Raw genomic sequence first — 19,941 nt, 5'->3', positions numbered from 1 at the left:
CAGTGTGTCATGAGCTTCTCTCAGAACTGTGAGTGCAAAAGAGCTCTGTGAGGCCAGGATTAGTCTCTTGGGGCTCGGTTTTCACTATTCTTGCCAGGGTATAATGTGGAAGAGTCACAGCCACAGTTTGGGACACAGTGTTATTTCCCACTGCAGAGGGTCTGAGACTCGGCAGAGGAATGCAGTGTTCCATGCAGTGCGGCCTTGTCTTTCCATTTGGGCTGTTGATTACTGGAAACTTAGACGGCAAGTGAGGGGGTTTCAGGAAGACACCAAGGGGCGGACTGGAGATGCTGATTGAAAGCCAGAATCTGCAGTTCATCAGGACACAGCCGGCGAGGAAACAAACACATATATAATCGAGTTTGTTAGCAAGATCCAAGAAAAGTAAGGGAGGCAAAATCCCTCTAGTGCCGGGATGCGCCACTTGACCCACTTTGGACAGTCACACAAAGAGAGAAGCTGATTAGGACATGACCTGAGAAGCAGGAATGTTGTTTGTCAAAGGAAGTAACTTTGGCTTATAGAGAAAGGAGTAGAAACTCTTCTGTAAAGGGACATTTTTGTCTATAATTTCTCTGATTTAGTGCCAGAAGTATTTTAAAAGACTAATCAAAGCTGTTTCTATCTAAGTTACACTGTTGGAGACCAACAGCTGATACATTTTGTTTTTCTTTGCTATATTTCTCCTTAATGACTTAAGCTTTTTCTGCTCTTTCTCATCTGTTGCTAAATCCCTTAAGATTCAAGTGTGTTTAAAGTAAAGCATTATGAGACAAAAGCTGTATTCTGTGGATAGGATAATACTTCTTTTGTGACATTTTCTTTTCCCACCAAAAGTGAGAAGTGAATGCCTTGCCTTTGTGCATCCCATTTCAAATGGAGGACAAGAAGTTATTCTCTGCAATGGCTGACTTCCAGAATTTCTGCCTGAACGTTTTTTGTCAAGTATATATTCCCTTCTTTAGGCCTTTCTATATAGAGCCTACAAACATCGTCAATGTGAATGATGTCATTCAGAAGGTTAGCGACCATGCCTCTGCTATGAACAAGCGGATTCATTACTACAGCCGGCTCACCACTCCTGCAGACAAGGCGCTGGTAAGAGGCAAAGTTCTGCTGCTTGTCTAAAGTTGAGTTGAAGTGAACTGTAAACACCAAAAACCAGGGCAACTCCCAGGGCTTGAACTTTTCGCTAGGGTATTCCAAAGATAGCATCATGCAAAGTCAAAGTAGTCATTAATACATGTTTCAGGCTTGTTCATTCTTATCTACCCTGGCATAGACATTTTTTAAACTCTGTTGACAATAGCTTGGATCGTTTTGTTTTGTTTTTAATTTTTGCTTATCTCTGATTCCAAGAGCTCTGAGGAAGTCAAATTTCTTTCAAAACAGCAGCTTAAATCATTGACTAAAAACATAAGATTCTAGCTAGTCTGTTTAATTTCTAAGTTTGAAGCTACAAAGGAAAATATTTACATACATTTTTTATGGGAATAAGAAACAAATATGCTCATACATATACCTGATAGTTTCCTGTTTAGCATTTCCTTTTATAAATTAAAAATTAGCCTATTCAGACCACATGCTATTACAGTTCATTGTTTTGTCTTAGAAACACTAAAAAAAATTCTTAGGAAAGGGCCGCAAATACAATAAAGGCCAAATTTGCATTAGGGACCATAGCTTATGGATTCATGATTGTCTGAAGTCTATTATTTTAGAATTTAAAAATGTGTAAGTAATCTGTTGCTTATACGGTGATCAGATGTGAGATACTTGGAAATTTGAAAGCTAAAAAAGTAGGGTAAAAGTCGATCTTAGTGCCAAAAATGAAGAAAACAATTGGCCTCTGACTGTCACTAAAGGTCTACCAAGGTCAAGGAGTGGGTACCACCTGACCTTGGCCATCCGATTTAACCCCCATAATGGCTATGTGAAGTAAGCATTAAGATCTCCTTGTCTTCGCTTGGATAGCATCTGGTGAAGTCCAGGCTGACCTCCATCTCTCTGTGTGTCTGAGAGTGAACTCCTGAGCCCCTGCCTTCTCTCCTTGGCTTCCAGGCATGAACCACCATGCCTTGTTCTAAGATCTCAAGAGAAGACTTCTGAAATGTTATGTGCAGACTAATTTTTTTACAATTTTTATTTTTTATTTCCCATCTCCCCACTCAGGACTTTACATAAGTATTGATGAAGTCCATTATAGAATTACCTAAATCTTTGGGGGATTTGACAATATGGTCTGACAGACTCTCCAAATTCTATACTCTTAGAAGCAGACTTCAGAGATATCATCTAGGGCTGAATAAATATAACGTGCCTGGAAATTCAGTCAGCATGTGCACTGAGTTGTAACCCTTTGTTAGCTGGCACTGGGATGGATGACTTTAGTACCCTCAGTCACCAAAGTTAGTGATAGATCCATTTCTAATGAACTTGTATAAATACCCACATGCATTTTCTAAAAATCCCAGTCATTTTCCCTAAAAGTATGTTTTAGTGAAGAACAATAAATCATTGTTACCAAATGTTCATAGAACAAAACCTTTTCACTTATGACAAAAATCCCATTATTGTTATTTTAAGCTGGAGAGGAAAGTTGTCTGCCAGCATCTCCTAGATCCTTGCTAATAAACACGTGTATCTACAGATCAGCATTGTCAGCATCACTGAGAGCTTAATAAAAAGGCATTATGTGGGGCTTAGTCAGACCAGTGAAGCATAGTCCGTATGTCAGCAAGATCCTGTGCGTGTCATAGGAACATTCAGATGGAAATACCACCCTAGACCACTGCCACAGTGAGATCCAGCCCTCCGGTTTACCAGGCCTCCTAAGAACGCCCCATCTTTCACATCTTCCCATACGTAATCCAGACCAGAGACTGAGCCCAGGGCACAGAGTTAGGTGAGGTGTACATGCAGTAGGTTTTTCTTCCTTTTTGTGTATACGTCAGTGTGAGAACACAACCAGAATTTGATTCCTCTTATTGAACCATGCTCCGTATAGGTTTTGATTTTACTTGTTTTTCTTCAGTTTCCTTTGTCAGCTCTGGTGTTTTTCCTTCTTGATATGACAGAGCGTTGCACTTTTTTTTTTCTTTTTACTCATGGCAGAAGACAAGATCATCTAGTTCTTAGAGGAATGTCGGTGAGGAGAAGGAAAAGAACAATTTTCATATGTATTTTTGTCTGTGTCTCTAGGAACTAGTTGTTTCTGAAGCCACACCATGCATAGCCTTCAGAATGTTCTTTCCTGCAAAGACACCACTGATCTCACTACATTAAAAGAGAAAAGTGTGACATTGTACTGATAATGTATGCCCTTTCCTCCTACTAAGGCTGACATTCCATCTCTTCCTTGACGTCTCCCCCAGCTATTCTGGGTCTCATTGTATAGCCAGTGAGACTGTACAGCACAGAGTTGAACACTTAATTTTAGTATGCCTTCTAGTCCTGTCTAATTGCTTCATGTGTCCAACTGGAATTGGAGATGGTTTGAAGCTGTTACCTGACTTGCAAATAGGAAACCTAGCACAAAGTTGCAAATTGATATGTAGGTGTTAAATATGAAAAGATTGTCGGTTCACACTAGTTAGATTCCACGCCTTTAAGGACTTCCTCTTCTCTAAGAACAACTTTCAGAGATGGACAGTTTCATCAGAAAACAGGATGGGTTTTCTTCTCCAAAATGGGAAGGTGGAGTTAGAAGAAATGTAGGAGGCAGTGTGAGAAATAAGTGTATATGGTACATCTCTTCAGTCTTCTTCACTACATCTGTTACTTCTCTGTTGCCTTCTCCTTTGCTTTTATACTTCAATGTCTTTGGCTTCTGAAATCCTTGTTTACCATTCATTAAATACCTTTGGTACTTGTTTCTTTTACCCAAAGCATTTAAAACTTAATCTATGTACTATCTCTTTACTTACTCCCCATTGTCTCCTCAGTTCTTTAGTCTGAGACTCCTGGCTGTTTCTTCTAAAACCACCTTCACCTCAGAGTTAAGTAACACCACTTAGTTCTTGAAAAGCCCCTCACGTAAGGACAGCCTCCTCTGTGGAGATTTCTTTCATTTTATTCTTTGCTACCTTCTTTCTTGTGAATGTGAAAAGTACTTTGATGATAGAGATAAAGTCTTGCTTCTTTATATCTACCACTGTATTTGAAAAAAGAACTTTTAATTTCTCAATCAGGGATACATAATATGAAATGTTCATAATGCTTAGCAGTGTATCTAAAAATGTGTCTCAGAGATATGCATGCTGGAGGGTTTTATAACCTCAGCACTCACGTAGCAAGGACAGGAGGGTCACACATTTGAGACATGAAGGGAGAGCAAAAGCCCAGATGGGCAAGAGCCGAGTATCTCACTGACCACTGCCTATGGGAGCCCATCCATCAACCAGAGCCTCCCAACTGTTTGACTTCAGTGTCAATCTTAGAAGTGTGTCCAGTCAGTTTCTTTGCTCAATAGAGAACATTTGCTGGTTCTGATGTCTCTCTTTTCTTTTCGTCAAGATTGCTCCAGACCATGTAGTTCCAGCCCCAGAGGAATGCTATGTGTATAGTCCCCTGGGCTCTGCCTATAAACTCCAGAGCTACACTGAAGGCTACGGTAAAAACACCAGCTTAGTAACTATGTGAGTAGAGCTATTCTTGAAGTGTGAACTAAGCTGTGTATGAACGAAAATAACTGGTTATTTAGTTCTGTCTTAATTAAAATGTTTGAGGAGCCCAACTTCATATGTTTACTGCTATTACTCTTTCAGCTTTATGATCTGGAATACCATGATGGGAACATCTATACTAAGTATTCCTTGGGGCATAAAACAGGTAATATATTTTTTTTAGTACACTTTAATCTGAAAACTTCTTAAGATTTATTATTTTTTATTTTTAATTGTGTATATGTGTGAGACTGTGTGGGTATGTGCATATAAGTGCCTGGGTCTGTGGAGGTCAGAGGTGTTAGGTTGCCCTCCACAGCTGGCGTCACAGACAGCTGTGAGCCACTCAACGTGGGTGTTGTGAAGCAGGCTCCGGCGCTCCGAAAGGCTCATATGCATTCTTAACTTCTGAGCCATCTCTTCACCTCCTGAAATTTTTTCAGTACCTACAATCCAAAACACTTACACTAAGGCAACAGGATCATGGGTTCAAGACCAGTTTGGGCTACAAAGTAAATTTGAAGCCATCCTATTTTTATTCCAAATGTCTCCAAAATAATTAAATAATAGCTTTGAATATTTTTACTTTATACTTTAAGTTTGGGACTGGGGATATAGCTCAATGATAACATGCTTTCCTTGCTTACATGAGGCCCTGGGTTCAAATACTAGCACTGTGAGAGAGAGAGAGAGAGAGAGAGAGAGAGAGAGAGAGAGAGAGAACTATATTTTAAGTTTTATTATTTACATAAAATTCTCTTTAAATGCAAATGTTCTTTTCATTTTTCCATTGCCATGTTTTCATCATAATTGCTTAGGGTAACAATGTATTGCATATGATGTTATTCTTACCTAATGAGAGGAACTCAATTTTTTTATTTTTCAAAAGGCTGGTTTTACTACTGGAATGTGCGTCATCGTGCTGATGGGCCTTTTAACACTTTATTGCTGCTACAGAGTGGTGAAATCACGGACTTTGATATGTAAGTGAGAATCCATTGTCGCATGAACTAGCAAACCTTCCTACTGAGGCAGATGCCCCTGTGTATACTCTACGTGTGTGTCAGCTGTCTCCTTTCCCTTTTTATTTGTGTGTGTGTACATGTGCCACAGTGCACACGTGGAGGTCAAAGGGCAGCTTGAAGGTGTCAGTTTTCTTCTTCTATGTAAGTCGTCTGGGATTGAACTCTGACTGTCAGGGTTGGCAGCGGCTCCTTAACCTCCGAGCCTTCTCACTGGCCCCAGCCGTCCACTTTTACATAAAGCTTTTCTCTTCTAACTCATGGCTTCCTGCTGGCCAGTCTGTTAACAATTTCTGACTCCCTCTGAAGTTCAGAACGGAGAGTTCTTTGGAGAATACATTGATATTACTGCTGATGTCCTTATAAGAATGATTATATCTTATTCCTGGGTGTGCATGAGTGCATATGAAAACAGAAGACTACTTGACGGAAACAGATTTCTCACCATGGGGGTCCTGAAGATTAAACTCGGGTTCTCAAGCTTGGCGGCAAGTGCCTGTCCCTCTCATTGGCCCAAAAATGTTATATTTTTAAAATAAAGCCCTTGTCAAAACTATTAAGAACTCTATGGTTCTTACCAATTATTGTTTACTTGTTTTGACCTATACATAACAGACCTAAAAGCATAAAATATCCATAAAAGAATATGAAAGTAGAAGCAATTCTTAAAGTTGTATAAACTCATTTCCTCTACTCATTTGTATAGATTCTAGATCAGGGAATCAGGGGGATAATCTTTGTGTTGTTTCTTTTTAAGTCTGAAATGGGGTCTTGTTGGATTGCTAGGGCTGGTTTCAGTCCTGAGTAGAAGTAATTTGTCATCTAACCCACACCTCCTTATTCTCCCAAGCAGCTGGGACTGTGCTTGCTACTACAGAGAGACATCTTTTTGAGTCATTTTTACACATTTTAAACTGAGTATGGTGATACATCTCTATAATCTCAGAATTTGGGAATTAGAGACAGGAGAATCAGGAATCCAAGGTTATCGTCAGCTATATAAGGAGTTCAAGGCCAGCCTAGGCTACATGAGACTCTTTCCAAAAAAAAGAAAGAAAGAAAGAAAAGGCAAAAACATATATAAGTACTTTTAGGACTTGACAGATGTGTATTATCCATTCAGTCTCCGCCCCCCCACTTATAAGAGTTTTATTAGAGATAAAGGGATAGAGAGTGCGCAGGCCTGTGGGAGAGACACGTGCGTGGAGAAGAGGAAGAAGAGAGAACCGGGAACATGGTGCTCTGCTTTAAAACCGGCTGGGGGCGTGGCCAGGTCACGTCACTACTCCACACGTGTGCGTAGAATACATGGTCACGCTGCGCAAGACGCCTTGACCCAGAAATGGCCATCTTGACCTGGAACTGGCTAGGCGGAGGTGCCATTCAGTCTTATTAGCATGTTCAAAGCAACATTTAGTTTGCAGCCTCTTTCTTTTTTTTTTTTGGTTTTTCGAGACAGGGTTTCTCTGTGTAGCTTTGCGCCTTTCCTGGAACTCACTTGGTAGATCAGGCTGTCCTCGAACTCACAGAGATCCGCCTGGCTCTGCCTCCCGAGTGCTGGGATTAAAGGCGTGCGCCACCACCGCCCGGCTAGTTTGCAGCCTCTTTCTTTAGTTAAATCTAGTCTTAGTCACTTGGGGAGTATTGTTTAAAGTCTTGGGAGAAGTCTTGTTTAAAAGCCATTCAAGTTTCCAGTTGAGTTTGTTCAGCTTTGGTTTCTGCAGTTTCGGTTCTGACTGAAATGGGAAGAGCTCTTTGTACACATGCAGTAAGTATGGATCTTACATCAGGCTGCCTGTGCAGTGGGAACATGGCCTCTCCTGTGCTCGCTCTGTTACAGGTAATGCCTGTGCTTCTTAACTGCTCCCATTTAAAAGGATGAACTTGCATCAGTTCACTTTACAAAGTCAACAAACCCTAAAGCAAAGCCTGACAGGACATAAAAAGAAAGAAAAACAGTTACAAAATATTATTTGATAGAATCATTGATGTACAAAAATAATATCCCGTGTTTAAAATAGGGCTTACTCCAATGAGGCGAGAATTAAGAAACCCAACATTAAAATCCATGGTTATATCAATAGACACCCCTAAAAAGGCAGTTGATGGCATTCAGCCTCCTTTTCTTAGTAAAGCTCTGAGGAAAATACTACTTTTAACAAGTTAAAGACTGTTTACTCCTAAACCAGGACCAGCAGCATTCTACAGTGATAAAATCCTTAAGTTTATTTCCATTTAAGTCAAGAAAACATAGGGATGCTCATAATTACTCATAGTGTTTTTTGAGATATTATCAAATACAGCAAAATAATTTTGAACTAATATAAAAACTGGAAAAGACTAGTAATCATAACAAAAAAAATGTATTAGAATGCTGGCTAGTACTATTAGAATTAATGAGAATCTGAAAGTTGACTGCATATGAAGTCAAGAATCAATAGCTAGAACTACAGTGCAAAGGACATTGTTCCATTCACCACAGCAATAAACTCTAAGGGACTTACAAAATTTAGGAGGAGAACACAAGTGATGAGGGAAAAATACAAACTACCTAAACCCAAGAACTAAACCGCACAAGTAAGAAAAACATACCGTGTGGTTTGGAAGATTCACTATTGTAAACCGCAGAAAATCAAATGTATAAATTCAGTCCCATTTCAAACACAGCCAGGAAAATTAGAAAAAAAAAAAGAAGCGGTATGAAAGACTCAGACTTACCAGCTATTAAAACATACTCTAAAGTCATTCTAATAAAGCAGAAAGCTACTATCTTAGAAACAGGAAGAAAACAGAGGGGAAGGGCTGGAGAGATGGCTCAGTGGTTAAAGCACTTGCTGCTCTTCCAGAGGACCCGGGTTCAATTCCCTGTACCTACATGACATCTCACAACTGTCTGTAACTCTTGGGGATCAAATGTCTTCTTCTAGCCTCAGGCACCAGGTATGTACATGTTACACAGACACGCAGGCAAAACATCCATACACATGAAATTTTTAAAAAAAATGTAATCTTTATAAAAACTAGACTGGACAAGGAAATGTAAATTTCGGGTTTATGAGTTTAATATGTCCTATTTGGTGTCTGTTAAACTAAGTATCAATTGGGGAGAAAACACTGTATGACACCTTATATAAAAATATATTCCATGGGCTGGAGAGATGGCTCAGAGGTTAAGAGCACTGACTGCTATGCTCTTCAGAGGTCCTGAGTTCAATTCCCAGCAACCACATGGTGGCTCACAACCATCTGTAATGAGATCTGGTGCCCTCTTCTGGCCTGCAAGGACACATGCAGACAGAATACTGTATACATAATAAATAAATAAACCTTTAAAATTATACTCATATATATATTCTATATATATATATATATATATTCCAGATGGCATTCATACTGAATGTGAAAAAATAAAGCCATAAAGATATTAGAAGAAAATTCAGCAGGTTGATTGTGCACATAAACTAGTGATTGAGATTTTCCTGATCAATACAGAAGATATAAAAACCTTAAAAGAAATATATCAAAAAGTTATAGGGCATTACCAGAAATCATCTGGGCAGGTAGTCAAGAGGACATTTGAAAGAGTCACATGAGATGGTTATCACCCATCATTCATGAAGAACTTTTTCTGTGCTGTGCCCATAAATAAGCTTGTTGTCTATTCTTCAAAGTCCATTCGTAATTGGACATTTATAGACCAGAAAGTTTTTCCTTTGTGGTTGTTTCTTTTTATTCTCATACCCCAATGTCCGTATGAATGCTATTAGAATAGAACAGACAAGATTGGGGGGGGCAAACTGTACCTAATTAGTCCTACTTATATAATACACACAGAGAGACAGGCAGACAATCACACTGGACCTCCCACCCCCCAAAACTAGATGAGTGCTTGGCACAATTGTTTGTTTGTTTGTTTGTTTGTTTGTTTTTAAGAGAGATCTCACTGTGTTGCCCAGGGCTCTTTTCAAACCAATAGGTTCATGTGGTCCTTCCACCTCCTACTCACAGACTCACTGGTGTGCCACCTCAGACTCCAGAATAGCAGGAGTATAGCACCTACTACTACACCAGGCTGAAGGAATTGTTCATGAAACTGTCATTGTTTCTAAAACTCTCTTTTCAACTACACTGATTTATTGTGTGGGGTGTATATGCTTGTATATGTGTGTGGGCGTATGAGTGCCACAGCGTGTGTGGAGATCAGAGACCAGCTTTGGGGAGTTGGTTCTTTGTTTCCATCATGTGGATCCAGGGATTGACTCAGGTCATCGGTTTAGCAGCGGCACCTTCACCACTGAGCTTTCTGCTCGTCCAAACTAGTGGTGTTCATGTAGATGCAAACCGCCCTGCTCAGTGCCAGCGTCCACCGCTGCTTTCTGCCATGTACTGGCTGCTGTGTTCACTTGATGTTTATAGAACTGCTCCTGCTTCGTCAGCACACAGCAATTAACTTACAGCAGTACAAACCATGCAGTCGTGGAGAAAGTGACTATAACTTGACGACAGTTAGCATAATCTTATGTTATACCTACTACCTCTATTCTTATTCTGTCCCAAAATATGGGGACAAATTGCTATTACAATAACCCAACCATGGAAAAGCAAATAATTTTTGTGTTTTTATACACATGTCTTTGTGGTCTTCTTATCATCTAGTATGTTTTATTACAATTACAAGTCTCCCAGTTCATCACTTTTTTTATTTATTTATTTATTTATTTTTTTATTTTACAAGAGAGCACCAGATCTCATTACAGATGGTTGTAAGCCACCATATGGGTACTGGGAATTGAACTCAGGACCTCTGGAAGAGCAGCCAGTGCTCTTAACTGCTGAGCCATCTCTCCAGCCCTCATCACTTTTTTAAGAGAACTTTATGGGTTGCAGTCACCATTATTATTTTTGTTTGTTGTTTAGTTGGTTGATTGATTGTGTACTGTAACACATGTACAATGTCCTCTGTTGTTTACTGTTCTAAGAAATACTCTTCTAAAAATAATTTATACATATTTTTGTAGATTTTATTTTTATTATTTTCTTTAAATTTTGACCACTAAAGAAAAAAAAAGTGTGGGCTGGAGATGCACTCGGTGGTGGAGCACAGACTTAGCTTGTGTAGAGCTACATGGGCTCAAGTCCTGGTTCAAAACACAGAAGGGAAAAGAGAGACGGCAATGGCTAAATTTAAGTTTCTTTCTAAGAGCCGTGCTAATTCCCATGAGTACTAGCTGTACATTAGCGGTAGGCTGTTTTGAAGCCGGCCATTATTTTGTGTGTTCCCAGTTCTGTTTTTGTTTCTTATGCTTGCAAAGTGGTGTGATCTTCTTTAATTGTGTCATTTGTTTGTATCTTTTTCCACTTATCCCCAAGTTCCCTAGTGCTTTTTTAGTTCTGCTAAGTACTTTATCTGATATTGAACTTAGTTTTTTTATCTATAGTTTCTTATGAATTTCTTTCTCCCTCAGTGTTCAAATGGTTTTCATAAGCCTTTCTGTCTTCCCTCTTGCACGTTCTGTTTCTTGTTGAGTTGATAAAAGGATAACCTTTCATATTGGGTTTCTGTATTATTTTCTGACTTTAATTTGTTAATCTTTTGTTGTTATTTCGTCTTGCTATGTTTGGCTTGTTCAGATTGTTCACAAACTCACTGTGTAGCCCAGGCTGGCCTTGAGTTCACATTCTCCTGCCTCAGCATACCGGAGCCTGGAATTAACAAGTGTTCACTTCTATGCCTAGCTTTACTTTTAAATTCTTAACTCAGTTACCTAAAATTTAAATTGGCTTGTAGCATAAAATAGGACTCAAGACAAGTTTCCTTCATGTTGCTAAGTAGTGTTTAACTGTTAAGTAGTGTTTTAAATGAGCTAACAAGGTGGCTTATGCCACAATCCCAGAAATCTAGGAGACTGAGTCATGAGGATTGCTGTAAATTTGGGGTTAGCCTGGGCTGTGCAGCAAGACACCATCACAAAAAACTAAAAAGAGAGAGTATTCTGTTTTTGACTAATTAGTTTTCCTACTCTTGGTTATCACATGCTCTTTTTGGTTATAAAAAGTTATGATGCTATGTTTCTCAGATTATACGATTTCACTAATCATGTTTGTTTTGATTTACAACATTTTAATTGCTAATTTTTCCATAGTACATTCTTGTATTTGTTGGTAAAGTAGCCATAATCTTTTGCTAACTATTTTGAGTTGATTGAGGGAATACAAATCATAAATGTTGAATGTGTGACAATATCTAGTCTTATTCTTCCTCTTTCACTTTTATCTAGGTACATCGGACACAACTACCTGGGAATATCCAGATGTCTGCAAACATTATTTTGGCTCCTTTGGACAATGGTCAAGTCTCCTTTTCTCCTTGGTGTCTCTCATTGGAGCAATGATAGTTTATTGGGTGCTTATGTCTAATTTTCTTTTTAATACTGGAAAGTTTATTTTTAGTAAGTATCGATGTAGTCTTTAACAAAGTTACCCTCAAATAGCATTGTAATATTTTAGTTCCGCCTTACATTTTTATATGTCAAGTGTTATATAACCCTGGGTAATAGGCTTGATTCAGCTTTTCTATGCTCAGGACCTCAAATATCCTGTGTATAACCATTAATTTTTTTACATAAACAATGGGTTTCATTCTGACATTTTCGTAGTGTATTTCAATCATATTCACTTCCTGTTGGGCTCTCATTCCCCTCCACTCCCTTTAGTCCCCTTCCCCTTCCCAACCAGCTCCCTTTTACTTCCACATTTCATTAGGGTTGCTCACACGAACACGGGTGTAAGCTGGTTTGCTGGAGCAGATGCGCTCAAGCAACGTCTGCGCCGCTGACAATATCTCTCCCTCCCCGTCACTGGTTACCTGCATATGTATTCTCATGAAGGGGTGGGCCCCAAGAGCCCTTCCGCCCTCCATGAAAGTTATCGACAAGCCCAGTCTTAGGAAGGTATCACAACTGTTGTGAGTTCAAGAATGCAAAAACATGCCATTCCCAGAAGGCAGCACCCTGACTTCCTCTCTGGCTCCTAAGGGTTTTTTTTTTTTTTTTTTTTTTTTTCTGGTTCCTCTTCCAGAATGTTCCCTGAACCATGGAGAGGGTGTTATAGTTGTCCCACTTACGACTGGGCAACCAACAGTCATTTATTCTCAGTACTTTGGCCAGTTAGGAGTCTCCACAGTTACCACTGACCACTGCAAAAAGCAGCGTCTCTGGCCAGAGCTGAGAGCAGCGCCAGTCTGTGAGCATAAGCACAGTTATGTAGAAGGCAGTTTCACAGGCCCATCATGTCCACAGCAAAACAGCAGCAGTAACTCCCACGCCAGGGTGCGTGACCTCCGACTAAGTTAACTGTTAGTAAGAGGTATTCCTGCTAAGTCTCTAATTAGTTAGTATAAAGTATTTCTACAACACTTTAGTACTGAAACAGAAAAGTTTATGAAATTCACTGGTATTTGTTGTTGAAGAATTGGGTGTTTGAACAGTAAACAGATTTTAGTCACTGAAACATTAGGAACTAAAAGTAGAAAACAGTAGAATAATGAAATTTAGATGATATATTATTTCTGGACTACAGAACTGTTACCTGCCCAATTCAGCTGTAGAATTCTGAAGAGGGTATTAACAACTCAACCCAAGTGCTTTTTATACTGTTTTTAACTTGGATAAAGGATGTTGATTTTAAGCTTTGTTTGCATTTATTTGTAGTGTGTGTGTGTGTGTGTGTGTGTGTGTGTGTGTACACGTGTGTACGTGTGTATGTGTGTGTGTGTGCGTGTGTATGTGGGTGGATACACACGTGCCAGGGCTCACGTATGGAAGTCAGAGGAGGATTTGTAGGACTGTATTCTCTCCTTCCACCACTTGTGTTTCCGGGATCAAATTCTGACCACGCACTAGCCTCATATCTACCATTGTGTTGTAAACATCTGAATGGCTTGTATTCACTTTCATATGGTGCTGTATTCAGGGTGTTTTTTTTTTTAATCTTACTTTCAAATTAGTCATTTTTAGTTGTTGTTGTTTTGTTTTTGCATTAAGGTTCATAAGTCTTTTATATACATTTAGAATCAATCAACTTATCAAATTCTAAAGCAATATAGTTAGATTTTTGACTGACGTTGCATTGAATTTTCAGTCAACATACTATAATCAATATTACTAGGATATTGATTTAGGATTAATAAGAATTGCATTAGATTTATTGGTGTGGGAGGAAACTGTACCAGGATGCTGAGTTCTCCTACCCATGATCATAGCATAGTTTAAGTCTCTATTTAATGTTTTTCTTGGTAAAAGTCTTATGTACTTTAGAAACACTTTTTGCTTGATACCTTAATTTGGTTTTGTAAATGTAGTTTCAATTTGTTATACAACACATACTTTTTATTATTAAAAAATTCAAATGTGTACAAAATAACAAAACAATATAAGGAAACCACATGTTGGGTGATGGGGGCGCACGCCTTTAATCCCAGCACTCAGGAGGCAGAGGCCGGCAGATCTGAGTTCGTGGCCAGCCTGGTCTACAGAGTGAGTTTCAGGACAGCTAGGGATACACAGAGGAACCCTGTCTTGAAAAACCAAAATAAATAAATACATAATACATACATACATACATACTAAGGAAAAAGAATCCACATGTTTCTCTCACTTAGCCCTATCAGCTGTCAACATTGTACTGTTCTCGAATAGTCTGTAATATGTAGCTGAAGTTTTTCTGTGTCCGTTTGGTCCAACCCCGCATGGTCCAGACACATCTCTCTCACCCACTGTTCTGCAGCCACTAATAAAATAATCACTCAGAGGCTTAATATTGATTAAAACTGCTCAGCCATTAGCTCAGGCTCACTACTGACTAGCTCTTACACTTAAACTCAGCCCCTTTCTATTAATCTATATGTCGCCACGTGTTCTGTGGCTTTACCTGTGTGCCATTACATGCTGCTCCCTGGATAGTGGGCTGGCATCTCCTATATTTTTATATTTTCTAACTCCTCCACTTTAAAAAAAAAAAAATATTACTCCTTGAGAACACCTTTTTAGACATTTTATTCTAATTGTCCCTCCAATGAAAATTTACCATCATAGATAGACTTTTTATAAAGTGTGTATCTGAACATTATGTTTTTAAAAAGTAAGTTTTTTCCTCCCCTCAGGAATGAATGAATTCTCCTTGGTAACATTATCACACCCATTGAGAAACCATGAGCCATGGTGTCCCCCACTACTCTAATTCAAATATTATTATGTCTGTAGTTTTTTTTTTCTTTTTTTTTTTTTTTAAGGTATAAAGCATGACCCTGTCTCAAAACCAACAGACAGACCTAGCACACTGTTTACCCATCCTCACATTCACTGTGGAATGGCAGGAATGCTCGGGCATTGGCAGCACGTGCCTTTACCTGTGTCCTTCCATCCACCTCAGCAGTTCTTACAAGCTTGGTCGTCACTATACAGCCTTAACTCTGTAGAAGTATGTACTGTGCCTTAAGACGTTAAGTGGTTTTCCAAATGGGCTTGGCCATGTATGCTGGTTGGTTTCCCTGTTGGCATACTGGAGAGCTTTACATAAAATGTAGCTATACTTCTGTAAATTAATGTTAAGTATACGAAAAAATTGTATGCATTATCTTCCTCCAGACCTTTTAACTACCATTAATTCAGTCTTTCAGGTAGCTTTTTTTTTTTTTAACCTTGGATTATGTAATTTTTTTTCCATATGGGCCTATGAAGTAAATGACATTGTCATTCCTGTAGGCAAAGAAAACTAAAAGTGAAATCATGTAACTAAGAAAGCTTGAGGTCAGTGTACTCAGTAATGTTGGATACAGTAAATAACTGTTTTTATAAACAAAAGACCTTAGATGATGATGGGATTTGGCATGGTTCGTTCATTGCTTAACTATATGCTTGTCTTTAACTTTTAGATTTTATCCATCACATTAATGACACAGACACTATACTGAGCACTAATACTAGCAACTCTGGTAAGTCGTTTGGAATTCAGTCCGTTTCCTTGTCCCCAGTCCTGCTCCCAAAACAATTCAACAATAGAACATGTGACCACAATTTAAGTGAGCGGTCGGGGAAAACTTGTTCTTATGTTACTGGGTTGCTATAAAATTATTGGCAGGATGTTTCAGAACGGATTCATTTGCTAACAATAAGTGAGTGTGATTTGGTGGTAGTGCATCTGCACGGCGTGTGAGAAGCACTGGGGTTACGCCTCGGCACCATAAGGGGATAAATGAAAATGAGCCTGGGGAGATGGATCGGGGGTAACAGGCCTGACAACCCGAGCTTGACCCCGCAGACCCACGGGGTTGGAGAGGGACCTGCTCCTGCAAGTTGCCCTCTGACCTCCACACACTGCAGCCTGTCAGTGCACAGCAAGTAAGTTACAGAAGCGGGTGCTGAGAGAGCAGAAGGAAGGGAGGGCCAGAGAGAAAGAGAAGACCAACACCTCTCCAGACCTCGCAGTCCTCAGCCTGTCAAATAGACTCTCGGGCTTCTGCAAGTCGGGTAAACTCCAGAATCCTTTTGGATTGCCACACTCCAAATTCTTCAGTTCTTCACTAGTGATCATGGATTTCTGCTTTTAATTCCCTAACACATAGATTTTTTTTTGTTATTAAAAAAAAGAGAAAAGGGGTCAGTGAAGTGTCTCAGTAAGTAAAGGTATTTTACCGCCAGGCCTGATGACCCGAGGTCAGTCCCCAGACAGCCATGGTAGAAGGGAGAGAAGGCCTCTGCCAGGTGTCCTCTGACCTCTGCACATGTGCTGTGATGAACACGCACACACACAAGTAATAAATCCAATATAAATGTTAAGAGAGAAAGGCCTGCTATCAGACCTTTGTATGGTTATTGGTGCCAACAATCACTCTGCGTGATACATCTCATATTACTGAGATACCATAAGCCCAAAATTTTCTGTCCAGCAATGGGGCCAAGGAGCACCTTATGGGATCTTTCTCTTGGTCCTAATTAAGATTCCCTCACCTTCCACTATTTATATTTAGGGGAAAGATTCCCACAGCACCTACATAACCCGTTTCCAGAAGTTGGTGCTAAGAGCTGAGCAGGCAGGCGCCAGCCCCTGGCACGGTGATCCTCTGGCTTGTGTGGTCTAACCTCTGACGTGGCACTTTACTTTTGCAGTGATTTGTCCCAGCGCGGGGAGCGGTGGCCACCCGAACAACGGCTCCCTGATTCTCTACAACGACACGGAAGTGCAGCAGTTTGAGAAGTGGTGGAGTAAGTCCAAGACGGTGCCCTTGTACCTGATAGGCTCCTCTTGCCCCTGCTCAACTTCAAATCGCCTTCGTTTTTTTCCAAATTTAATATCCTAGGTAAGACGCTGCTTTGTGGGACTTGAGGCGTGTGAGTGGGGAGAGCGTTACCTTCCTGGCTGTTCATATCTACTTCATTTGTTCATTCATATGATACTTGGATCTTGTTGCTTTTTGTTTTTCTATAAAGTTTGGCACAGAAAAAATGGACATGACCACTTGAGGTTCCTTTTGCCTTCTGGGGGGTTTGTTTTCTTGATATGAAGGTTTCCCGTTCTAACCTTGAACAACTCACTCCGGTGAGAGTTCAGCTGGAGGAGATAGACTAATCAGGAGGAGACATCAGCATGGCTATTGCAGGAATCCTCAGTTTAAAAGTATAAAAGCACTGGCACTTGCTACAGAAAGGTCCTTCCCTGTATTCCATCTAAGAGTATTTCATAGCAGTGAGGCAGGCGACACATGCCACTAATCCTAGCCCTTGGAAGACAGAGGCAGAGGAGCTAGAGTTCAAGGTCATCCTTGACTACAGAGATGGGGGGGGGTATGGCACAGAATTGTCACCTAACTTTAAACATAAGAGATATCCTGTAGCTAAGTCTTTCTCATTCATTCATTCATTCATTCATTTTTTCTTTCTTTCTCTTTCTCTCTGTCTCCCTCACTTACTTTCTTTCCTTCCTTCCTTCCTTCCTTCCTTCCTTCCTTCCTTCCTTCCTTCCTTCCTTCCTTCCTTTCCTTCATGTGGTCTTGGGAACCAAACCCAATGCTTTAAAAACAAACAAAAAGAAACAGAGGCCTTGTGCCTCCTGGGCAACCAACATGCTCTCGCGCTGCGCTCCACTCCAGCCTGGCTTGGCTTCTTAGGTTTATCCTGCTTTTGCGCTCTTCCTCGGTTTTTGTTTCTTAGCACAGTTGCCTCCTAAAGGAATAGACCTCTGTATGTGTCTCCTGTTTTACAGAAACCTCCCAAGGAATGTTCTCACCCCATTTAAGTTACAAAAAGACCTTCAGTGAAAGCTCAGATCTGGTTAACTAAAGGAAATCTGGAGATAACCACTTACAAAGACTTGTTAGGATTTTACCTCCCTCAAAGGCTCTCCCGGTGGGCAGCTGTAGTGCATGCATGATAACCAGACTCTCCATCATATGAGGGAACTCAGAGGTACAAAACCCAGACGTAGCTGGGTTCCCAGGAGATGAAAAGAAAGGGTACAGACAGGTCTCTCTGTCTGTCTCCCTCTGAGCAGGATGCTGTAAGCCAGCATGAACACAGGGAGAAATCGAGTTGTTCCGGAAGCCCGGCCTTCTGTCTTCACCTTTGTGAATGGGCTAATCTCTAAACCCACGGTCCAGCTTCTAGAGCTCACTGTGCTTTCCTGACTCACTGCTGACTTTCCAGGGGAACAAGTCTTTCCAAGCGTGTGAACTTACAGAGAGTTTGCTCAGCGAGACCCCGTCTGTGGTCCTCAGGCTTCCAACCAGACTTGAAGACATTCTGCTGTCATCCTTTTCCTTCCTCTTCCAACTGTGACTTCCTCACAGCAGTAGCATCCAGGGGCATCCAGAAACAGGTCTGACTGCCTCCATAATGACCGGATCTACTTCCGCAGGAGGAATAACCTGGAGTTGGAGATGGAGCTCCCCGAGGGAGCATTAGCCTAGCTGTGTGTTTACGAGGCTCTCAGTTTGATTCCCAGTACTACAAGAAACATGTTTTAGTTAAAGGATAACAGTCCTCTCATTTCTGCACCAGTAAAAACTATGGCAGAGCCTCACATAGCTGCCGGCCCATTTGTCCACTTTCTCAAATGTTTTTCTCTCTTTACTTTATCATTTCAAGTTAACTGGACAGACTTTCCAGTGTGTTGCGTGTCTCTCAACACCTAAAACAAAGTCAGCTGGCTTCATGGTTTTGTTCTCTTGTATACCTGACAGTTCTGTAATGGAGTCTGCTTGTTGTCTGCGCTGAATCCCTGAGTTAACTGAACAGTTCCCCTTCAGTGAGCCCTAGAGGTTCCTTGATCTGGGTCTCCTTAGGCTTCCTTTCCTGTTTCATTTTCTGATAACTCACAAGGCTAATTTTTATTCTTTAGAATCTAGCTGGGTTTTTAAAAAAAAAAAATTAATGAAGATAATTTCTCCAGTCCTGATTTTTAAAGCAGTCTGTAAGATACGCAAGGGTGATAAGTGGTCTCTGGGTTTGTTTGTCTGTCCCACACAGGTACGGTGTCCGTCCTCTATTTGATTTTCCTTGTCACCTTGAAGGCTATTCGCTTAGGATTCCATCTGGAATTTCACTGGTTTGTGCCAACAGAATTTTTTGTACCAGGTGAGTTTGTCAAAATAAGAAATAACTAAATAACAATGTGTTTTAAGTTAACTACTCTGAACTGTCAGTCTAAAACAGGTAATACAAGGTTAATGTGGTGGCTCTCACCTGCCAATTCCAGCATGTGGGAGACTGAGACAGAAGAGCTGCCTTGAGTTCTAGGCCAGCCTGGGCCTCAGAAAAACAATAAAATAAAACAAAACAGGACTGTAGTTGGTATTTCTGGCAACTAAGGATAACCAGGGCTCTTACCATTTACGACTTGACACTTGAAGCCCATTTAATTTATAATGCACTTGAAAAAATCAAAAACTTATTCTCTAGACTTTTCTAAGGAACATATGCTTAGAATGTCAGAGACTTAGAACATTTTTACGCATGTTGATAATACTGCTCATTTAAATCATTGTTCCTGGCTGGGTGTGGTGATACATGCTTTCAACCCTAGTACTTGGGTAGGACTGCTGTGAGTTCCAGGCCAGACCCTGTCTCAAAAAAAAAAAAGAAAGAAAAAGAAAGAGAAAAGAAAAATCATTGTTCCCCTTTATAGGTTTTTCAGTAACTTTATTGTTTTTTCAGGTTAAGATTATTATTATTATCATTATTATTATTAATAGTTGTGTT

The 19,941-nt window shown here is 40.1% G+C and overlaps 1 protein-coding gene across 1 annotated transcript in view; it reads left to right on the top strand.

Moving 5' to 3' along the window:
- Nucleotides 1-19,941, top strand: part of Slc38a9 (solute carrier family 38 member 9) — an 85,928-nt gene that overhangs the window by 32,933 nt on the left and 33,054 nt on the right. Inside the window, 9 exon segments of the mRNA XM_037209438.1 lie at nucleotides 969-1,101; nucleotides 4,519-4,640; nucleotides 4,770-4,833; nucleotides 5,557-5,650; nucleotides 11,968-12,138; nucleotides 15,621-15,680; nucleotides 16,855-16,983; nucleotides 16,986-17,045; nucleotides 19,210-19,317. Of these exon segments, the coding sequence (XP_037065333.1) occupies nucleotides 969-1,101; nucleotides 4,519-4,640; nucleotides 4,770-4,833; nucleotides 5,557-5,650; nucleotides 11,968-12,138; nucleotides 15,621-15,680; nucleotides 16,855-16,983; nucleotides 16,986-17,045; nucleotides 19,210-19,317 (941 nt within the window).

Source organism: Peromyscus leucopus, chromosome 11 (genome assembly GCF_004664715.2).
Source record: "Peromyscus leucopus breed LL Stock chromosome 11, UCI_PerLeu_2.1, whole genome shotgun sequence".
Classification (NCBI taxonomy): Eukaryota; Metazoa; Chordata; class Mammalia; order Rodentia; family Cricetidae; genus Peromyscus; species Peromyscus leucopus.
Note: the sequence above shows the minus strand (reverse complement) of the source record. Positions and strands in the feature narration are given on the sequence as shown.